Genomic DNA, 21736 nt, shown 5'->3' on the forward strand with positions numbered 1-21736 from the left:
GTGTCCTCACCAGTGCCAACCAGAGCAACCTCCTGGCAATACTTTACCTAATGCAGCCCAGGACATGGCCCTCTTTGCAGCAAGGGCACATTGCTGGCTCAGGGTCTACTTGGAGTCCACTGGGTCCCCAAGGTGCTTTTCTGCCAAACTGCTTTCCAGCTGGGTGCCTCCCAGCATGTGCTGGTGCATGGAATTGTTCCTCCCCATATCCAGGACTTTGCACTTTTCCCCGTTGAGCTCCATGAAGTTCCCATCACCTCATTTCTCCGGTATGTTGAGGTCCCTCTGGGTGGCAGCAGGACCCTCTGGAGTATGAGCCACTCCTCCCAGTTTTGTTTCATTTGCAAACTTCCTAAGGGTACACTTTGCCCCTTCATCCATATCATCAATGAAGGTGCTAAACATGACTGTACCCACTACAGACCCTTAGAGGATACCGCTAATTAGACTTTGTACCACTGATCACCACCTCCTGGACCTGGCCCTTCAGCCAGTTTTCAACCCACCCCACTGCCTGCTCATCCAACCCACTCATCACCAGCTTGACTATGAGGGTCTTACGGGAGACAGAGTCAAAAGCTCTGCTGAAGTCCAAGCAGACACCATCCACGGCTCTCCCTCCCCTCAGCCACCAAGCCAGTCACTCCACTCTAGAAGTTTAAATTGCTCAACCCATACTGACTATTTCTTAAGACTTTCTTGTCCTTCATGTTTCAAAATGGTTCGCAGGCACCTGAAAACTTTAGATTAAGCTTTTAGGTACTGTTAAAACTTTGCTTCTTGCAGTTTTTGTTGTTGTTGTTTTGGTTTGGCTTGGGTTTTTTGTTAGGCTTTCCAGAGGTTGATGAGGTTACCCTGTGTTTTCCAGACAAACCAGAACCAGCACCCCATAGACAGAAGATGAAGCTTTGATACTTTCACAGATTTGTGTGGCTTCCACAGAATTGTGGAAAGCAGAACCACCTGCAGCACATTACCCAGGACTGCATCCAGGCGGGTTTTGAATATCCACAGAGAAGGGGACCCCACACCCTCCTTGGGAAACCTCTTCCCACCCCTCATAGATCCACTACAGGACAGACAGTTTAATAGGAAATGTGCGCAGCTTTTTAAGTGGAAATACCGGGATACTGGAACATCTGAAGCGGCTGAGGGGATCAGAGGCACAATCTGTACGTGGAGGACGTGGACACGGACGATCCCCCGCGGGACATCCCCTGGCGGGGTGGGAGGTGGCGGCCCCGCCTGCCCGGGGGCGGCGGCGGCGGTTGGCGGGGGCTGCGCGGCGGCCATGGCGGCGGCAGCGGCGGGGAGCGCGGTCCGCTGCGCCCTATGGAGGGGCGGCCTCCGGCGTTGGTACCGCACCGAGCGGGGCGTCTACGGCTACAAACCGCGGAAGGCGGCGAACGAGCGGTCGGCGGAGGCTCGAGGTGGCGGGGAGAGAGGGAAAGCAGGTCGGACACCATCATCACCCCACCTTACGCACACCCTACAACCGCCGCTGGGCTGAGGGGAGGGAGGGCGGCGGAGGCTGCCCCGGAGGGGAAAGGGGGGGTTGCTGATCCGCCGCGGAAAGCGGGGAGCTGGGTCCCGGTCTGGGCCAGTCGGGCTGCGAGGAGCTACCGAGCCCAGGGAGGAGCCCAAAGTCCGAGGGCGCTGAAGCGTCCCTCTGAGGCGCTTTGTAGTTTGTTCTCGTTACCTTCCCGAGTGGCGTCCGGAACCGCCGTGTCTGTGTTTGTTCAGCCTGGAGGAAAGCCACATTCCAGAGTGACTGCCAAGAAGTTGGAGACTCCCTTTTCACAAGGAGTCCCATGGAAAAAAAGAGGGGTGATGGGTGCTAGTTACCCCCGGGGAGATCCCGACTGGACACCGGAAGAAAAGTTTTCATTTTGAGAACAGTTGGACATCGGAATAATCTCCCCAGGGAAGTGTTGGATTGCCCAACACTGGACACTTTCAAGCCTCAGCTTGACAGGCTGCTGGGCCAGCTGAGCTGTGTTCCTACCCAGAAAGTTTGGACCAGGTGATCCTTGAGCAGTCAATGATCCGATGTTCTCCTCAAGGCTCCCAGCAGGTTTTAGCTTGCCTAAAGCCTCTTCTTGGCAGTGGGCTGAGGGGTGCTGATCCACTCTCTGGGTCTCTGAGAAGCTTCTGGTACCAGCTTCACAGGCTGAAGTAACTGTGATAATGAGTTCTTGTGTTTTACTGCTCATAAAAGCACCCGTGCCACACATCTCTCATTTTTCTTTTTTACATTGTTGTGCTTGAACTAGTTAAGTACAGGTGACTCTCCTGCAGCAATACCTGTGATGGTTTTAGCTAGGATTTATACTGCAGAAAAAGGTATTTAAAGCAAAATACTCTCCGGAGTAGGAGTGTCTTCCTTACGTTAACACCGTAGGAGACTCCAATAGGAATTAAGCCCATTGCACAGAAGCTGTCATGAAACTGAACTGTTAAATCCTGGACACCGAGTCCCATTACTAAGTAATCTCCTTGTTAAATAACAATAGGGTTACTTATTTTTTGTGTTACATTTTAAAAATTTGCTTTTAAGTGGCTTTCTTGCTGTGAGTATTGTGGGAGATGCTGGTGTTACATTTTTCTGTGGAAGAACCCACTGAAGAAAGGGATCTGGTTTGAATGGGCCAACTGTGTGAATGTACAGGTTGGAGCAGAGTGCTGGCAGTGAAAGTATGAATGTCAGAGAAATAACTTTGTGAAACAGCCTAAGAAATTTCATTATTTTGGAAAAGGACAGTCTTCAGACTCCATAATGTCAGTGCTGCATCTTTATCAGGGAAAAAAAACCTCAAACCCTGACATTAGAAATTCATTATAAGCTGGTTCATATCACTAGTTGGCAGTAGGTTCTGCTTGTATATGTAATATTGGTCTATTTATTGACCATATGCTCAATGGCAGTAATGCTGTATGTGTGTGACCTTTCAGCTGGTCAAGTTTTGCTGATGTTGATAATGTTCTGACCTCAATGCAAAATGCCCACAACAGTGTGTTGCTGGGATTTGTTGAAAACCTTGTTCATATATTTAAATTTTTAGTGTATCTGTCTCAGTATGTGTACATCTTGCTGGCTCCTGCAGACACAGACTTTCCTTTTTGAAGCTGTAGGACCTGAGTTACTGTTAAGACCCTGTGCTCTTGTCATTCCAGCAAGGAACAGGGCAGCACAAGTGGTATTGAGTTGCCCGAGGAGTAAGACTTTGCACATTGATTCTGTGCCATTCTTGAGTTGGACATACCTGTTGTAAAGAGACCTGAAGCAAGATTTAGCTTTGCTTATCTTTACAGGAGCCTAACCATGAGGGCAGCTGTGGGAGAAGTCTAGAGTCTACTTGATTGAAAAATTAACAAGTGAAAAGATTCAGGAGTTTGGTTTTGGGAGCATGTGGGGTGATAAGGTGAAAACAACTGCTTAAAAAAATTATCTCTCCAGCCAGAACCTTCATGGTTATCAGTGGAAAGAATACTCTTGTGTTGGTGCTGTAAACTGATTAAATGTAAGCACATGATACACTTTTGCTTTCTTTTTGTTTCTAGTTGACCATGCTCTTGCTCGTTTAATAACTGCATATGCTGAACATGGCCACAAAGCAGCCAAAATAAATCCCTTGTTTGCTGGCCAAGCTGTTATGAACACAGTACCTGAAATCCAGGAGCTGGCAGAAACTCTTCAAGGGCCTCTCATAACTACAGGTATGTGCCTTATTACAGCAAATTCTCTTCCCAGGTGGTTTATTAGGAGGCTGCATCCACTGTGGAAGAGCCAAATACTGAGTGGTGGTTGAAAATTGTTAACTTCAGCCTACCTATGAGTTTGTTGCAGAAGCCACTGAGTAATGAGTGTGTGGTTTCTAGCATCTTTGAAAACCTTAAAAATTTCTACTGGTTCTTACAGCTGCTGAGGTTTTTACATTAATTTCTTGAGCTGCTGTAACATTCTATGATTTAGCATAATACTTGACACTGTAGTGAAGTTGGGGCAGAAGTCAGGACTTGTCTTTTCTTGGATTCTTGCTGTGGCCTTGAAAAAAGGGGAGACTCTCTCTGCTTCATTTCCTCTGTCTGCAAAACAAGTGCTTGTTTACTTGTGATGTAGCTGGGATTGGAACTCCCCTCTCTGAGCGACAAGATACCAAGTGCTATACTGAGTTGCAAAACCAGTGATTTTTGTTTTATTTGTGTTAAACTCTTTGAGAAAGCCATTTTGGCACCTTATAAATAAGAACGAGACCCTCAATAACACTGAAGTGTGCTCATAAAATAATTTCTTGAGTTTTATTTTTAAATGGAGGAAAGGAAGACATTAATTTGTACACTCAAAATGTTAATATAATTGTGAGACAACAGTTTAGGTCTAAATGCTTCCCTCTCACCTCCTGAAGTAGCTAATAACATTTATTTCTCACCAGGGCTTCTGAACATGGGGAAAGAGGAGGCTTCCCTAGAGGATGTGTTGGCTTACCTTGACCATATATACTGTGGACATATTTCCATAGAAACTAACCAGCTTCCAACTTTAGAGGAAAGAGAGTGGTTTGCTAAAAGGTTTGAAGAGCTAAAACAAGAAGCATTTACACCTGAAGAGAAAAAGCACTTGTGCAAGCTGATGTTGGAGTCCCAGGTACCCTGTTCACTCCTACTGGATTGTAGTAGAATTGTGGAGTTGGCTGTGAACCCTTTACTGCTCCAGACATATTATTCATGCAGAAAAAGAACAACACTATCCTGAAAGACTTGACAGTGTTCAAGAGGAAGTACCAGGTTTTGCCTGAAAAAGTGCAATACTCAAATGCAGGAATCTCACTGGAGGTTTTTTCCTGAATTTACTTAGCAGTCATTATTGGAACAAATAGCAATACCTTTTTAGGTTTGATTGCTGACATTGGAAATTATTTCTGGGAAAGTATTTCCAGGCACTTACAAACTCAAAAGGCTTTTTGAACTAATTAGAACGTATGTTGTCTATAACATATATTCTTGTAACATAAATTTATGATTTGAAGACAAAAATAATTAGCAAGTATTTGGTCTTCAGAAGTGAGATTCTCTTAGGATAATGATCTGATAGCTTATGTTAAATGTTACTGAAGGGAATGCAAGTTGGGAATTGCTCTGAGATTTTGTGCTCTGGTGTAGCTGTTCTGTGTTTTCCTTTCACCTTCATGCTGATCTGTTTTATTAGCTTTAAAGTTTGTTATTTCTCAAGGCCTTGAGAGCACAAGCAGAGTTAGACTGAGGTTTTAGCCATACAGCACTGGTAAATCTGCTTTCAGCAAAAGAACCTTTGTTCAAGGCATTCTGTGAAGAAGTGAAAGATTTATGTACTTACAGTATGTCCAGAGAAAATTTATTCCAGTACTTGTGTGCTGTGAAATTTTTTTCTTTTATCTCTTTTCTCCCTGTATCCAGAAGGATGGAAAGGGAGAAGAACAGGGTCTGTGAAGTTGTCCCTGTTTCCAGTTTTCAAAGTGGAAGGAGTGTTAAATATGTTATTTACCAATGACTAAACAGAAGTATATGGCACATTTTGAGTTTTTCTTGCCACTTTGGCAGTTCAAGAAATTTGACAGTGACACAGGAGGGTGAAATTAGGACCCTGATAAATCCCCTGTTGACTCTGGTTCTGTATTTAGGGTGTAGAATTTGACAGGAAAAATACTGGTTTTATGTGTGATTAGTTTTGTGTACATTGTTCCTTGGAACAAGATTGTTGCTTAACTAGAAATTGTTCAGCAATTGGCTCAGATCTTTGGCTGTGGCTCAGTCTTGCCTTCTCAGTTACAGATTTTTTTCAGTCTTTAGTTGTAAAACACGACAGAAACTTTCAGTGCTTCCAAAACTTTGTCATTTGTTATAGCTGTCTAAGAGTAGATGAAAGGAGTGAAGTGGGAGGAGTGAGAGGAAAATAAAGTAAATGTAGAGTCATTATTTTCCTTCTCTCAGACAGTCTTCTCCTTATATACTAAGGCCTGGATCTAATAGTAATAAAAATGGAACACTGTCCATGCTTCTCCAGCACTTTGCATCTCAGGATAGTTAAGGTTCATACTGTAAAAGAACACCATTCCTTAATTTCCACTTAAAATAAGTGATCAAGGAATTTATAAGTTGCTCTAGTGTTACATTGCTTCATTCACCTCCTTCCACATTTGACAGAGGCAGTTCAGTCCTCAATCCAACATTTTTCTGCTTGAGATAAGAGCTGATTTCTTGTAGTTTTCATAGCTTCTGGTCTTATACTGTGGAGATGGAGAATAACATGAGATTTTGAAGGCATGTGCTTAGGTCTGTGTGCCTTAAAGGTACTAACAAAAACTATATTTCAATTTTGTATTGAAGTTCTCCTCTTTTTAATAGGAATTTGATCACTTCTTAGCCACAAAGTTTGCCACAGTGAAGCGGTACGGTGGTGAAGGAGCAGAGAGTATGATGGGTTTCTTCCATGAGTTGTTTAAGATGTGTGCATACAGTGGTGTGACTGATATTATTCTTGGAATGCCTCATCGTGGAAGATTGAATCTTCTCACAGGTTTACTTCAACTTCCCCCTGAGGTAAGAGAGTTAAAATCCCCTTGATGTTTGCTTTTGTGCCCAATTTATTTGCAATGACATAAAACCTGGGATTTTGTTGTGTTGTGAATGCTGAATAAATTAAAAAGTTATCTACCTGTCAGCACCTCAGCCAGATCTTTGCAGGAGACCATTTAAGAGAACTCTGGTGAAGGGGATTCTGTGCTGTTACCAGAAGTGTCCTTGCAGTTTCAGGAGGAGGAGGAGAGCATACAGTTCTTTAAATGTTTTTCTTTCAATGCATTAACGAATCATGAAGGGATTTTAACCTGATTTTGTTTTTCCTTACAGCTCATGTTCCGTAAGATGCGTGGTTTGAGTGAGTTTCCAGAGAATTCAGCAGCCATTGGGGATGTTCTCTCCCACCTGACATCTTCTGTAGATCTTGACTTTGGTTCACACAGGCCTGTGCATGTCACCTTGCTACCTAACCCCTCCCACTTAGAGGCAATCAATCCAGTGGCCGTGGGCAAGACACGAGGAAGGCAGCAGACTCTGCTTGATGGAGATTACTCCCCAGAGAGCTCTGCACAGCCTGGAGACAAAGTCATTTGCCTGCAGGTATTTTGCTCACAATTTGTAACTGGTCACTTCTGTGAACAGAAGTGATGTATATAGAAATGTCAAACAAAACTGACTTAATGTATGTATCAAGAAGTGGGAGAGTAGGAGTGGCTATTTCTCTTTATGGAGTAATAGGTAGGAAAGGAAGATTTCCAGGTAGCTTATGTGATGATACTGGTTGTCATTTGACCAGTTCCACTTCAAAGAATTTTTGAAGAACTTGCTTTGATACCTTCCTTTATTTTAATAATACTTTGCATTGAGAGCCATTTGTGCCTTTCCTCACAGACCACTTTTGCATTTAAACCACCACTTCTTTAAAACTTAAATGGGTTTGGAGAAGAACTATCAAAAAGATTGCAAAATATACAGGAGGATATAGAAATTTGTCATTTTATCATGGCACTGAGAGAGTTTGCTGGAACTGGTTTTTACTCCTTTAACTCCCTTTTATAACTGTGGAGGCAGTCCTAAATAGTTCCTTGATAAAATTTCTTTTCTTGCATTATATTAAACTTGGAAATACAAGTGAGTCAATCTCTTCAATATTTTTAAAGTCAGGAGTAAAAATTACTTGGGGCAGAACTGTTCTTGTGTGAAGAATAATAAATATGGAGGAAGTTAAAGGTAGAAGTGAAAATATATTTGAGTTAAATAAATCATTTGCTTCCTTGTGGAAGGATGTGGATGCTGAGAAAAAGAAAAAAGTGGAATTTGAAATGTTGAGAAGGCCTTGGGGCAAGTTCTTATTGTTCCTATATTTTTATTTAAAAAAAAGGCATCTTTGATTTTTTGGTGGTTGGAATACATGAAAACTATAAAACTCCTCTATATAACTGTAAAACTCATGGCTAACTACCATGGACACTTCTGCAGTATTAATTGTCCATCTCTGCTGAAGAGGGGTTTATTTCTCTCAACTTTTTGGACATAAGGCAATTACTGTTGTTTATGATTTAGACTGAAATATGAGCATAAAGTCTCCTTGAAATAAATTTCACATTTGATGTTCCACTGTCAGGGTCACTGATTAATTAAAAGCATCACAGTGACCTTGCTTTTATGTTCTATGATAACACTGCCCAGAAAAAAACATGCTAGCAAAAACTGTTTCCAGCTTTCTGCTGAAGTGAGTAAAATCCTGCTTGGATTGAATTGAATCCTCTGGGGTTTGAGATGCATATACAGAGTGTTGTGTTGTTGGATACTCTCACTGCCTGTAGGCTTTTTATACTTTGGGAAATACTGAAAGCCACAGAGTTCTTTCAGATGTTCTGGAGTTTTCACTCAAAACATTCTTAGACAGTAGAAGAAAGCAAAAGGGAAAAGTGGAAACCCAGTATTTTAGGAACAAGTGTAGCATGGTAAGGGGTAGAGTGAGGATGCTGTGCTGTCTCTCTTGCAGTAGTTAACTCTGGTTTTCTGTGATGCCTTTTGAAAAAAGTCTCTGTATGAGAACTGTATAAAACCCAGTGCTGCCATTTCATTGGTTGATTGCACTTCTACTCTCTTCCAAGTGTCCTGGCACCTCCAAAAGTCTCTTAAAGCTTGAAACAATTCTCCCACAACTAGAAAACAGAACTGTCAACAGGTTTTAATAAGAAACTACATCAATATGCATAGTGACTAAAGTCTGCAAAGGATCAAATCTGCATCCTGAGGAAGCTATGATCAGATTAATCAGTGGAAACTATCATTTCAAAATATTATGATGCTAAGTGGTACTAATTCTAGTATCTCTAGCCTTTATGAACACCTGGGTTGAATGCCACAGTAATCTCCTCTTCCAAACTTTTTTTATTTGCAACATTTGTTTGCAATTTTGAAATGTAATGATAACTTAGCTTTTGTTGCCTTCTAAAAGCTTTCATTTTCTTCTATATCCTTTCATTCAGTTCCTTTCCTTCTTTTTTGTCTATCATGTCTGTCCCCTTCTGTTTGGTAAGGTGGCAATAGGCATAAATCCCAGTTCACCAGCATTTACCTTTCAGCAAAGAGTGTGGTGCACGCTGTGGTGACTGGTTTCCTGTTGTTCTTTCAGTGGTCAGTTGACTTAAAATCATAGATCAGTTTGGGTCAGAAAAGACCTTTAGGGTCATCAAATGCAGCCATTAACCTCACTTGCTGCTGACTGCTGCAGGTTTGCTATGACCATGGTCCTTGCAGTCACCTCTGCTCTGGTGAGTGAGTTTTAGGAGATGATAGATCTGTTCCAGGTAAGGATTACATCAGGAAATAATGTGCAGATGTTGGCTGCCATGACCTTGTGTTGGTGATTAGACTCTATAAACTCTCAAATAATGAAAACAGTAGTCTGAAAGGGTTCAGAAGTGGATCCAGCTGAAACAGTATCTGTTCTACCTACTTAATTTGAAAGCTCTTGCTTAAGGAGTTATGGCTTTGATTTTCTGTTCCTCCAGTGATTTCTAATGAGACTTGTCCATCTTCCCTAATGTAGGTTCACGGTGATGCTGCTTTCTCTGGGCAAGGGATTGTTCCTGAAACACTGACCCTCTCTAATCTACCACATTTCAGAGTTGGTGGGAGCATCCACCTGATAGTTAATAACCAGCTGGGTTATACCACTCCTCCAGAGAGAGGCAGATCATCTCTCTACTGCAGTGATATTGGTACGTAGCCTTTAGTCAGAAGGGAGGTTGCCTGGTGTGTCAGAAAGGATTTTTAACTCCAGTGTTAATATGCTGTGGGCTTTTTATAGTGAGTGCCTGTCAACTCTAGGGAGTAATATATCTCCAGTTTCATGATAGAGTAGAAATTAAAATTATTATGGATTATTACCTCCTACTTGCAAAAATTCAGGTGTTAAAAATATAACCTTCCCTGTCTGATTTATAGCTAAGACTAGATATCAAAGGAAAATCTTGTCACATTTTCACAAGCTGTTATAAAATATTTGCAAGGTTACAAGTCTGTAACTCATTTAATTTCTGGTAGGTCATTGAAAGCTTTTAAAAATGTGATAGTATATCATAGATGTATTATAAATATATCTTTAAATTTAATAAAAATCATTTCAGTGTGTTTTTTGAGTGAGATTTGTAAGTCAGATACTCCTTCATTTTTCTGGTTTGTTTGTTGTCAGGTGAACTTGTTTTGCTTTTTATCAAAAGATGAGGCTCATGCCATTTCTATGCTTAAACTCTTGGCTTGTATGAATTCCTAGTTGTGATTGCTTAAGACAAGAATGAAACAAAACTCAGTCTGTTTGAAAGAGAAGCAATCAAACTGTTCTCTGCCATTCCCTGGAGTATCCCCTCCCGATTAAGAAGATGTGGGAACTTTCTGTACAAAGTCCTCTGGGAATATAGTGCTGCTAAAGAAGTTGTACTCAATCTGTGACAAATACAACAGGATGGGCTAATTGCCCCTTGGCTTGGGGAATAATCCTACTCCTTACCCCACCTCTCATCACAAAGGGCATCTTTTGCAGATTTTTGTTAAAAACACTTCATGTGAGTGTTTTCAGCAGGGTATGTGTGTGTCTGCTTTCTGTGGAAGGGGTTAAGTGTGTTTAATGTTATTTTTTGAATCCCTGGGCAGGGAAAATTGTTGGATGTGCTGTTATCCATGTGAATGGGGATGACCCTGAAGAAGTTGTCCGTGCCACCCGCCTGGCTGTCGAGTACCAGCGCCAGTTCCGCAGGGATGTGATAGTAGATTTGCTGTGCTACAGGCAGTGGGGACACAATGAACTTGATGAGCCATTCTTCACCAACCCCAGCATGTATAAAATCATCAGGTAAGGTACTCAAAATGTACTTGTGCATACACCAACTCAGAATCACCTGCTACTGCAGTGTAATGAAGATATCAGTGAGTCTTTATGTAACTGTAGCTACACTGTCAGCAGCCCTTGACTGAGGTGTGAGTCTGATAATAAAAAGTTAATGAAGGTAAGCACTAGTGTTGTTTTATCAATATGTGTCTTCATGCCTCTTGCAGAGCCTTTGGATTTCAAATTTGTCATGGCTACTGAGCAGAAGGAAAAGTTGTCCTCTGTCAGAGGGAAGTGTAGATAATGTGGGAGAATGGGCAGAAAGACAGTGTGGTATTTGTCACATCTTTTCTTGGTCCTGCTGCTCCCAACTGGGACTCATCTTCATGAGCATTTAAGGGTATTCAGATTCCATCTTTATCCCCAGAGAAAAATACACAGGAAAATTCACTGAGCAATGAATTCTGGTAGTCTAGGTGAAGCATTTATGGAATGGATGGAATGATTGTCAGCTAGTGCCGAAATACTGCTGTCAGTTTGTCTAAACAAAATATGCATGATAGCACAGAGTCAGTGTAACTGGGAGGGTTTTTGACTTGTTTTTACCTGTAACTACCCACTAGACGTACTTCTTCTAATTTATTTATTTTAAATAAAGGACTGTAAAGCACTTACCCAAGAGAACTCTTATCTTTCTAGAAATGCCAGGAAAGTGAACTTGATGCAAATGAGTATAATGAATCTTAGTTTATTTTAATTTTCTGTGGTACCTGCTGTTAGTAGGGTGGATTTTCCTTTTCTGGGAGTGATGCTGTTTTCAGGCTTAATGTCTGTGGGATTTGATTCCCTCCCTGACAGATCCCGTAAGAGCATCCCAGACGCGTACGCAGAACACCTGGTAGCTGCTGGGCTCATGACTGAGGGTGAAGTATCAGAAATAAAGACAGCACACTATTCCAAACTGAATGATCATCTTGCCAACATGACTCTGTATACTCCACCTCCCACCAACCTGCAGTCTCACTGGAAAGGTTTGGTTGAGCCTTCTGCTAAAATCACCACTTGGGACACCGGGATGCCCGTGCCACTCCTGCAGTTCATTGGAATCAAGTCTGTAGAGGTGCCTGAAGAACTCCAGATTCACAGCCATCTCCTGAAGACCTATGCACAGGTCAGTGGAGTAAAATGATGCTTCTTATCTCAGTGCTATGATATGATGTTACAGGAAAAATTCTAAACACAGCAGCACTGCCATTTACAGAACAGGTTAGTATTCACTAGGAAAAAACAGCTCGTTCTCTTTTCAGAGGCTGCATTTATGCCATTCTTCCTCCAGTTTTGAAGACAGACATGTTCTCTCCCCCAGTTCTGACCATGTACTTAATTTTGTTATTTCAACAGTGTTTTCTTACAATTGAGAAAAAAGCTTATGGAAAATCAGAGAAAGTTAGGTGTTGGAAGGGACCTTGAAAGATAATTTACTCCAGCACCCCTGCCAGAGCAGGGTCACCTACAGCAAACAATAGAAACATTTATGATAAATTACTATAATTCATATACCTTATGATTATAATGAGTTAGTTATGAGAGAATGAAGCAGGAACTTGGTAATAGTGTACACAGTTTCTGGAGCCAGTAGGGAGTGTTTATGTTTTATAAATATAAACATAAGTATACATGTGACCAAGTTTAACAGTCAGCTTTTGATAACTCTTCAGTCTGTGTGTAATAATTGGGTTGGGCTGGTGAATGTTTTCCTTTAAGTGATGGCCATGCACAGGTGTCTGGTTGGAAGCCATGGAGAGGCTGTGAGTTCACTATTTCAGGAGACTGATGTTCTTCTCTTCCCAGCCCAAGGCAAGAAAACCACAGCTGGGTAGGATCATTTGTCTGCAGTTCTGCAGGCCAGAACAGGGGAGAATTTTGGAGACTTAAATATTTATGCCTGGTATCTGTCATCACTGACAACCAGAAAAATCAGAAGTCTGTCAAAAGCAATCTCTGTGCTAAGATTTTTAATATTTTCAGACTAAGATCTAGTTGGGCATACACAGTTTGTTGGCTGGTAAGTGAGCAGGTGGGTCAGCCATGGTTCTGTGGTCCTCAGTGCAACCTTTTTCAGGATGTGTTGGAGTAATATTGTGTGTATTCCAAACCAACCTAAGCTGGCTGCAGGAATATAGCATTACTAGTTTTTAATATTGATCTTTGCCACCAAAAGAGCTACCCATAGAAGCAGGCAAAGTAGTAACTTTTCCATGTTGTTTACTTGTTCAGTCAAGAGTTCAAAAAGTGGAGGAAGGAACAAAGCTGGACTGGGCAACTGCTGAAACTTTAGCATTTGGTTCCCTGCTGAGCCAAGGTAAGATGCAACTAGACAGCAAACAATAAAATATTTTTGCTTTGATGTCAGTAAAGTATAACATTAGACTACTTGGGTGTTTCTAAGTCTGCAGATTGATACAATGTGTAAATTTGACAATATATGTCTTTTATTTCACTGTTTCTAGATTTAGTACTAAATGTCTTCAAAGAATTGTTACTCCCTCCCACTCCCTCAAAACATTTGTGCACAGAGACTTGCTTAGGTCTCTCAAATACTTTCAAACTGTGTTTCATGCTACTACTTCTGTTCCCCCCTCTGTAGCCTGAACTCATATCTCCACTGACGTCATATGATAGTGAATGCACATTTTTTGCAGTTTGCTTCTGTAATTTGAACCATTTACCACAAAGTCTTGGCTACAGAGAGGAGAAAAGAGAAGTGTCTGAGTATCTCTGTGCTTGTGAGTTGGAACAGCACCTGGTTTAGAATTCCATCTCAGATTTGATTTTGCTGATACAGGGAATCCAAGAAGAGACATAGCAAGTAATATTTTTGAAGTGTGAAGTTGTTGTCCTGCATGTTTTCTTTTTACATGATTTTCTAATTGAGTGTTTTATTTATTGCTTGGCAAGGGTTTAATATCAGGCTAAGTGGACAAGATGTTGGCAGAGGAACCTTTAGTCAACGACACGCAATGTTGGTTTGTCAGGAGACAGATGATACCTACATTCCCCTGAATCACATGTCCCCAGACCAGAAGGGTTTCCTAGAGGTAGGTTCTGTGATCCACAAGACACCTTTATTCAATTTGTCCTGAAGCAGAATGCTAGCTTTAAAGCTACTGAGATACATGTAGGAAGCCTGTGTATTCTAGCAAACCCCTCATACAGAGGCATAAAAACTCTTGGGACCCCCCCCTTCTTTGTAGTTACTCTCTTTACAAATTCAGCAAGGGAGTTTGCTATTCCTTGAATGATCAACTATTATTCTTTCCCCCTCAATGTCTTCATTAAAAAGCAAAAATGAGGGAGACTGTCAGTGGCCTTTAGGAGTGCTTCTCTTCAGTATGCCTAGTACTGATGGGCTTATTCCAAAGGTTCTTAACCCTGGGTTGTCTTCTTCCTCACCCCTCCCCCCCAAAAATTTCATTTTGTTAGGTGAGTAACAGTCCCTTGTCTGAAGAAGCTGTGCTTGGTTTTGAATATGGAATGAGTATTGAGAGCCCTAAGTTACTGCCAATCTGGGAAGCTCAATTTGGAGACTTCTTTAATGGAGCCCAGATAATATTTGACACTTTCATCTCTGGAGGTGAGTGTACAAGGAGCTATTATATTTAAAAATGAATCATTTGTACTAAGCACATTTTTAGAAAATCTTTCATCTTTGAAGTAAAAGGACAAAGTATTGAGAAAGTAATCCTGTTTTCTCAAGAAGTCTTGTGAGCTTACTTCTGTGGTCCTGACTTCTGTGCTGCTTTTCTCTGAATACAATTCATCTAAAATGAAAGATATCCCACCTTTGGAAGAAGACAGTAATTCAGAAAGGGCAGCTGATTTTTTTTTTTAATGACCTTTCCTCCGTCCTCTGTTCCCTCTTTTATTCTGATGTGTGTATATATAGCAGGTTGCTTTTGAGTCTGTACTTTTCCTTCATGAGGCATCTGAAAAATTCCTGAAGCAATGCAGAAGGAAAATAGTGATTGTATAAAAGAAAGACCCCACAGAAGTGCCTTACAATGAACTTCTAAGTTTCACTTCAGTATGTTTTTTGAGTGTTCAGGTAAAAAAAACCCTGAGCTGGAACATTCTGAGAAAAAATGGATTTCTGGAGTGGGATTAGTTGTATGTAAGTGTCCAGAGTTTTGGCAGCTAGCATCAGTTGGGCCTCTGCACTCCTTCTGTAATCACATATATCAGAGATTCATAGCCCTCTTATGTATTTGAAGCTGGAAGGAATTACCTTCTGGACTGTAAGCCCTTCAACAGCACAAAAGGTTTGAGCTCAGGGGAACAATCCTGTGGCCACCACTGCTGTGCTAGCTAGGTCTGCCTCACATGAAGCTGCCCAGGTCACACCAATTTACAGAAGTATGCAGAAAATATGCAATTAATTATGGTTAGGGTTTTTTTTTAGTGGAGGGCTACCCTGTTAGTCAGGAGGACAATTCCATTAAGTTTATTTTTGCCTAGTGATATTTTTAAATTAGGTTTTAAAATCTTCATCATATTTCATTCCCCTCCTTGGAGACATAAGTCTTCTGGAAGCCCAAAATTACATGATAATTTCAGAAACTTCAGGTCATTTTATGCGTGCTGTTTCACTGTTGTGAATCTCATGGCAAGATGCCAGCACCATGGTTCAGGCTTGTATTTAATAACACAGGAATCTGCTGTTATTTTTTCCTAAGCAGTTTTTGTGATGTATTCTGTGTTTTGCAGCTTTACATTCTGTGTTACGTGTTCTTTCTTTCCTTCCTCCTCATTATGTGTTTTTAGGTGAGGCCAAGTGGCTTCTGCAGAGTGGGATAGTCATTCTTCTTCCCCATGGCTATGATGGTGCAGGCCCTGAACACTCCTCTTGCCGGATGGAACGGTTCTTGCAGGTACCCCACCTCACCTCTCAGATTCACATCTCCCCCAGCTCAGCACTGGCAACCACTGCTCTGGGACTCCTGTCACAAAATGCCACATTCCTGGTATACCTGCTTGTGACATCAGAAGCTGGAGAAATACCAGGATGATACCATCATGATGAGAAAAGAACAGGCTGGGCTGGAAGTGGAGGAAGAATGGGTATTGTGATGAGAAGGTATAGGTCTAGAGGTGATGAGGAAGCAGTTTTGGTTTAAAAAACCAACAACAGCCACAACAGCTCTGGTGCAAAACTGACTGAACCTTGTAATAACTGCTTGCTGTTCCTGTTGGTGTCTGTCACCTGCTCAAGTGGGTGTGTGGTAACATGACACTGTCTCCCACAGCATTCTCCTGAAAAAGCTGTCAGCCCACAGCTTGGACAGGGGCACTCTGCGCTGGGTTAGGAACTGGCTGGAGGGCCGGGCCCAGAGAGTGGTGCTGAACGGTGCTGATCCAGTTGGCAGCCGGTCACTAGTGGTGTCCCCCAGGGATCAGTGTTGGGCCCAGTTCTGTTCAATATCTTCATTGATGATTTAGATGAGGGGATTGAGTCCATCATCAGCAAATTCACAGATGACACTAAGCTGGGGGGGAGTGTGGATCAGCTGGAAGGCAGGAGGGCTCTGCAGAGGGACCTGGACAGACTGGAGAGTTGGGCTGATTCCAATGGGATGAGGTTTAACACGGCCAAGTGCCGGGTCCAGCACTTTGGCCACAACAACCCCATGGGGAGCTCCAGGCTGGGCACAGAGTGGCTGAGAGCAGCCAGGCAGAAAGGGACCTTGGAGTTTGGATTGACAGGAAGCTGAACATGAGCCAGCAGTGTGCCCAGGTGGCCAAGAAGGCCAATGGCATCCTGGCCTGTATCAGGAACAGCGTGGCCAGCAGGTCCAAGGAAGTGATTCTGCCCCTGTACTCAGCGCTGGTGAGGCCACACCTCGAGTACTGTGTCCAGTTCTGGGCCCCCCAGTTCAGGAAGGATATCGAGGTGCTGGAGCAGGTCCAAAGGAGGGCAGCTAGGCTGGTGAAAGGACTTGATCACAGACCCTGTGAGGAGAGGCTGAGGGAGCTGGGGGTGTTCAGCCTGGAGAAGAGGAGGCTCAGGGGAGACCTCATCACTCTCTACAATTCCCTGAAAGGAGGCTGGAGCCAGGGGGGGGTTGGTCTCTTTTCCCAGGCAACTCTCAGCAAGACAAGAGGGCAGGGTCTTAAGTTGTGCCAGGGGAGGTTTAGGTTGGATATTAGAAAGAATTTCTTTACTGAGAGGGTGATCAAGCATTGGAATGGGCTGCCCAGGGAAGTAGTGGATTCTCCATCCCTGGAGATATTTAAAAAGAGACTGGATGTGGCACTCGGTGCCATGGGCTGGGAACTGCAGCAGTAGTGGATCAGGGGTTGGACTTGATGATCTCTGAGGTCCCTTCCAACCCAGCCAATTCTATGATTTCCTAGTGTGAGATCTGTCTAGTGCTTGCAGAGGCCCTGTGCCCTCTACAGACAGCCCTGTGGGACATGCTTCAGTGCTGCCTGCTGTCTTTTTCTGATTGCTACTCCTCAGCAATGTCACAGTGCCACAGAATGCACCCAATAGCAAGACAGAATTGCTGACCTGCAAATAGACCTCCTCCTAGAGAAAACATTTTGGGGGTTAGCATCTGAAACAGGCAGCCACCCTCTGGTGTAAACCACTCACCGATCTGTCCATTGGGCACAGAGTATACATACAGAATGCTAGATACTATTAAATGTGATTTAGTAAATTTGCAGCACATTTTTACAAAAAACCCAAAACACTAAGAAATCGCAAAACACTAAAAGGTCCCCATGGGATTGTAATGGCTTGTCCACTGTTAGAAGAACTGTCATGCCCTGGTTACAGTGTTCTAGAAGGAGGTAGCTTAGATTTAATCTTACTATTTAAATGCTAAAGCCATTTCTTCTGTAAGGTTTTTCTTCCTTTGCAATCAATGTCTGAATTGGGATATTTGCTTATATTCTCATACTAGTCAGTGTGCCTTACCTGCCTGGATTCTGTGTTGCATATTTGGCTCACTGCTTGCTTCTTGAGAAGGTATTATTGTGTTCCCCTTACACAGATGTGTGACAGCTCAGAAGAGGGAGTTGATGGGGACCAGGTCAACATGTCAGTTGTGCATCCCACCACCCCAGCCCAGTATTTCCATTTGCTCCGTCGGCAAATGGTCCGGAACTTCAGGAAACCTCTAATTGTTGTGGCTCCCAAAGTGTTACTCAGGCTCCCTGTAAGCTGAAAACCTTCTTTCTTATTTTATTTTTTTTTCTCTCCTCTTCTCTTATGTGTTCCCTTCCTCTCTCTCTTTGTTCTCTGGTGTCTGCTTTGTGGTCAGGTCTGCTAGGGGCAAGATAGGTGGAAGATCAAAGGTGGGTGGGAGTGAGCTAGATGAAGGGTTGATTCTTGGTCTGGAATTGTTCTTGGGAAGCTTATCGTGCCCCCTTTCGGTGGGAATGGGAATGAGAGGGAGAGGGAAGACAGCATCTTTTGTATTTAACAAACCCCTGTCTTGGTATCCTCTCCCCAGCTATAGCCTGAGGGAAAAAGCAGAAAGATTTGGTAACTTCCAACTCTCCCCCATGTAGGCTGCTGTATCAAGTTTTGAAGAAATGGCCCCAAGGACAACATTCAAGCCTGTCATTGGTGACTCCTCAGTAGATCCTAAAAGGTAGCTCTGCTTTCTCAAGGAGAAGCTCAGAAGGAACATCTGTCACTTTCTCTTACCTAACATCTCAAGTTTGAGGTGATGTGAAAGAGGTCACTTTGGGAGGAAAATGTTGTTTTATGGTGGGTGACTTAGTTTTCCTTGTTTCTCTCCTTTTCTTCTACTTACTTGTTGGTAGTTACCATATCTGTCTGCATGACTGTCAAGAGTTGGGACTGTCAGGCTGTGCCCCCACGGGGAGGCTGTGACCACCATTACTGATGGGCACTGTTCTGCACCATGTGTGATAGCTGACAGTCACTGGCAGCAGCTGCTCTCTGAAGAGATGTGGAATTTTTGTTCTGGTGTTGAAACACCTGAGCTGATGAAGTGAAGTCAGGGCAATAATAAACTGTCTGTGTCTCCCTTCAGATATTGTAGACAATCCTGTTAAAAACCAGGCAACTCTGGCCATCATTTGTTTTCCTTCTTAAGGTTCTTACCTGGTCCTTGTCCCAGTAGTACCTGAGTCTGACAGCATCTCTGATGCTTGCATCCTCACCCATAATCAAAAGCTGGAATTTTCTTAGCATCTTGGGTTTTTTGAGATAAATGGTGAGGTGCAGAAGTTGAGGTTTTTCTCCTTGCCTTTGTTCATTAAGGTTAGTAAGGCAGCCCAAACCTGGTTGCTGGAGTGTATTATTTATCTCCAGCAGGCAGTTCCTCTTTGGCATGGGAGAGAATTGCCCTCTGGAGGTACTGGTCTCCCTTTCTGGTTAATTCTCTCCAGACTGTGCATAAACAAGTAGCTTTGACTAAGTGTTTAATTTGTACACAGTTACAGCTAAGAGAGATGAATCTTATGTCTGGTAAGATTCCCAGGATTAAGAAACAGGCGTTCTGGGCATTCTGGGCCCGAGGGTTAGTTTGCCAGCTACTGGAGGGGAGTGGGATGGAAAAGAAGGCAAAAGAAGATAAAACATGGTAGTAATTTAGTTTAATAAAGTTATCTTTAGAGTTTGGATTTGTTCAGAATATGATACTGTTTTGCATAGGGTTTCTGGAAAACACTGAACTTGGAAACATTCTGTGTTTTCTTTAGTGTCACCCATGTGGTGATCTGTTCTGGTAAGCATTACTATGCTTTGGTGAAGCAAAGAGAGACACTGGGAGAGAAACAGCACAACACAGCTGTTCTGAGACTTGAAGAACTGTGTCCTTTCCCCCTGGAAGCTCTACAGCAAGAGTTGAGGAAATACAGCCGTGCCAAAGGTCAGCATGACTTCTACATTTCAGTTTCTAGACTCTTTGAAGTACTGAACTAGATCTGTTGCCTGCCTTCTAGGATGAAGAGCTGCAGTGGCTTTTTCCTCTTTGCTCTTACTCCCCCACCCCCATACATCTGGTGTTTCTGTAGTGGGATAATACAAATGTTTACCACTTCTGCAAAATAACTTTTACCTCTATTCTGTAAAGCACTAGGTAAAATTGGAGTGAACCATTTGAGGCATTTTTTGCCTTGGTCTTTTCCAGTCAAGTCCTCTTAGTAGCTTTTGCAAATGGCAGTAGAAAAGCAGAATATACCCACAGTGGTATTTGGTTTGACTTCAGCAAACTCTGTGCAAGGGAATTCATTCTGGCAAGCCTTCATTTCAAAGCTGGTGCCAAGGCAAAAAAAGGCAGAGGTGCTATAAAATAAAAACCTGTTTTTCTTGAACTGCTGGAAAGATAAATATGTGCATTTATAATGTACCCTTATCCTTTAGTCTTCATCTGGAGTCAGGAAGAACCACAGAACATGGGTCCATGGTCCTTTGTGTCACCACGGTTTGAAAAGCAGCTGGGGGTTAAGGTAAGATGTCCCCATGGGGCTTTAGTCTTTAAAATGATGCTTGAAGTTCACCTTGAATGCAAAATTCTGTGATGCTTAACACAAAATTAATCCTGATGCCTAAACCCAATGTGTGTTCTGATTTAAGCTGCTGATGCTCTTTTTAGCATCACGTAGTGGTGATGAGCAGGACTGGAGCTTTCTTTTACCAGCTGTTTAGTCTGAGTAGACAGGATGCTGAAAGATCTTGGGTAGGAAACAACATGCTTGAAGTGATTAGGAAGAAAATCCAAAGCTGCTGTTTGCTCTGGAAGCATGTTCTTGAAGCCATGGTCTTTGGGAGATGGAGGATAACTTCCTGCATTACTTCCAGCTGGGTCTACCCAGTATCTGACAGGAGATCTCACCATGGCATCAGAGGACCTTTGTATGCAGTCCTATACTTGTGCTTCATTAATCATTTCCTCCTGATTCAAATTTCAGCTCCATCTTGTGAGTAGACCTCCTTTACCAGCCCCAGCAGTTGGCATTGGAACCCTGCACCACCAGCAGCAGGAAGACATTCTCACCAAAACATTTATCTAAGTTTTCAACATATGGACTATTTCTGCTGTCAGTCACACTTGGTGCCTCCTCCTATGAAGAACAAAAGCCAGAGGGTTAGGACTCTTAGTTGAACAAAATGGGCAAAAAAGAATGGAACAGGTTCTGTAATGATGAAGCAATTTTTTCATGTAAGGGAATACCTAAAGATGAGACATGATGCCTGTTACACTAGATATTACTCGTTCTCTTGTAGTATTTTCTACAAAATATCTTTTTAAAGTTAAAGAAAAACACAAAACAAAACAAAAAATCCAGTTCAGGAGACAGAACATTGAGGTGGCTATAAAATACCTTGTATCACATTGCTAATTTCACTGGACAGTTCCTGGGATGGTGTATGTGTGGAACCAGTTTCCATTCCACAGAAGTATTAGTGCTGGTTGGCTGAATAAATGCTTCCCTGTGACTGGGAATGAGCCATTTCTGTAGCAGAATGTTGTGGATTTTCTAATTCCTTTTGCTATGGGACAGAAATGAAATTTGTTGCAGTTGTTGGTGCTCTTCTCAACACAGGAGTGTGTTAAAGCAGGATTCCTGCAGGGGACCTTGCAGAATGGTTCCTGAAGGCTGCAGGCACCACAGTTTCTCTCAGCTGGAGAAGTGCTTTCACATCAGACTTGCTGGGTGGAAGGCTGCAGGCATCATGCCGTATTTTAGAACCATATTTTTTAGAGGCCTAACCCCTTACTAGACACTATACTGAAGTGTGACACTACCTTCTTCCTGGGAAATTCTTTTTAGTGTCCTTCTCGTTTGTTGCTTTTTTTCTTT

At 42.6% G+C, this 21736-nt stretch overlaps 1 protein-coding gene across 1 annotated transcript; it reads left to right on the forward strand.

Annotated features, from left to right (window-relative positions):
• The first annotated feature begins 1279 nt into the window (after positions 1 to 1279).
• DHTKD1 (dehydrogenase E1 and transketolase domain containing 1) lies at positions 1280 to 21390 on the forward strand. The gene is made up of 17 exons (XM_030465951.1): positions 1280 to 1454; positions 3562 to 3717; positions 4434 to 4645; positions 6382 to 6576; positions 6886 to 7155; positions 9617 to 9788; positions 10720 to 10918; positions 11753 to 12065; positions 13172 to 13256; positions 13853 to 13992; positions 14378 to 14528; positions 15716 to 15822; positions 17950 to 18114; positions 18470 to 18552; positions 19631 to 19800; positions 20295 to 20380; positions 20843 to 21390. The coding sequence occupies exons 1-17, from the start codon at positions 1292 to 1294 to the stop codon at positions 20942 to 20944; spliced, it is 2769 nt and encodes a 922-aa protein (XP_030321811.1). The 5' UTR covers positions 1280 to 1291; the 3' UTR covers positions 20945 to 21390.
• The last annotated feature ends 346 nt before the right edge of the window (positions 21391 to 21736 follow it).

This window comes from Calypte anna, chromosome 1 (assembly GCF_003957555.1).
Source record: "Calypte anna isolate BGI_N300 chromosome 1, bCalAnn1_v1.p, whole genome shotgun sequence".
NCBI classification, from domain to species: domain Eukaryota; kingdom Metazoa; phylum Chordata; class Aves; order Apodiformes; family Trochilidae; genus Calypte; species Calypte anna.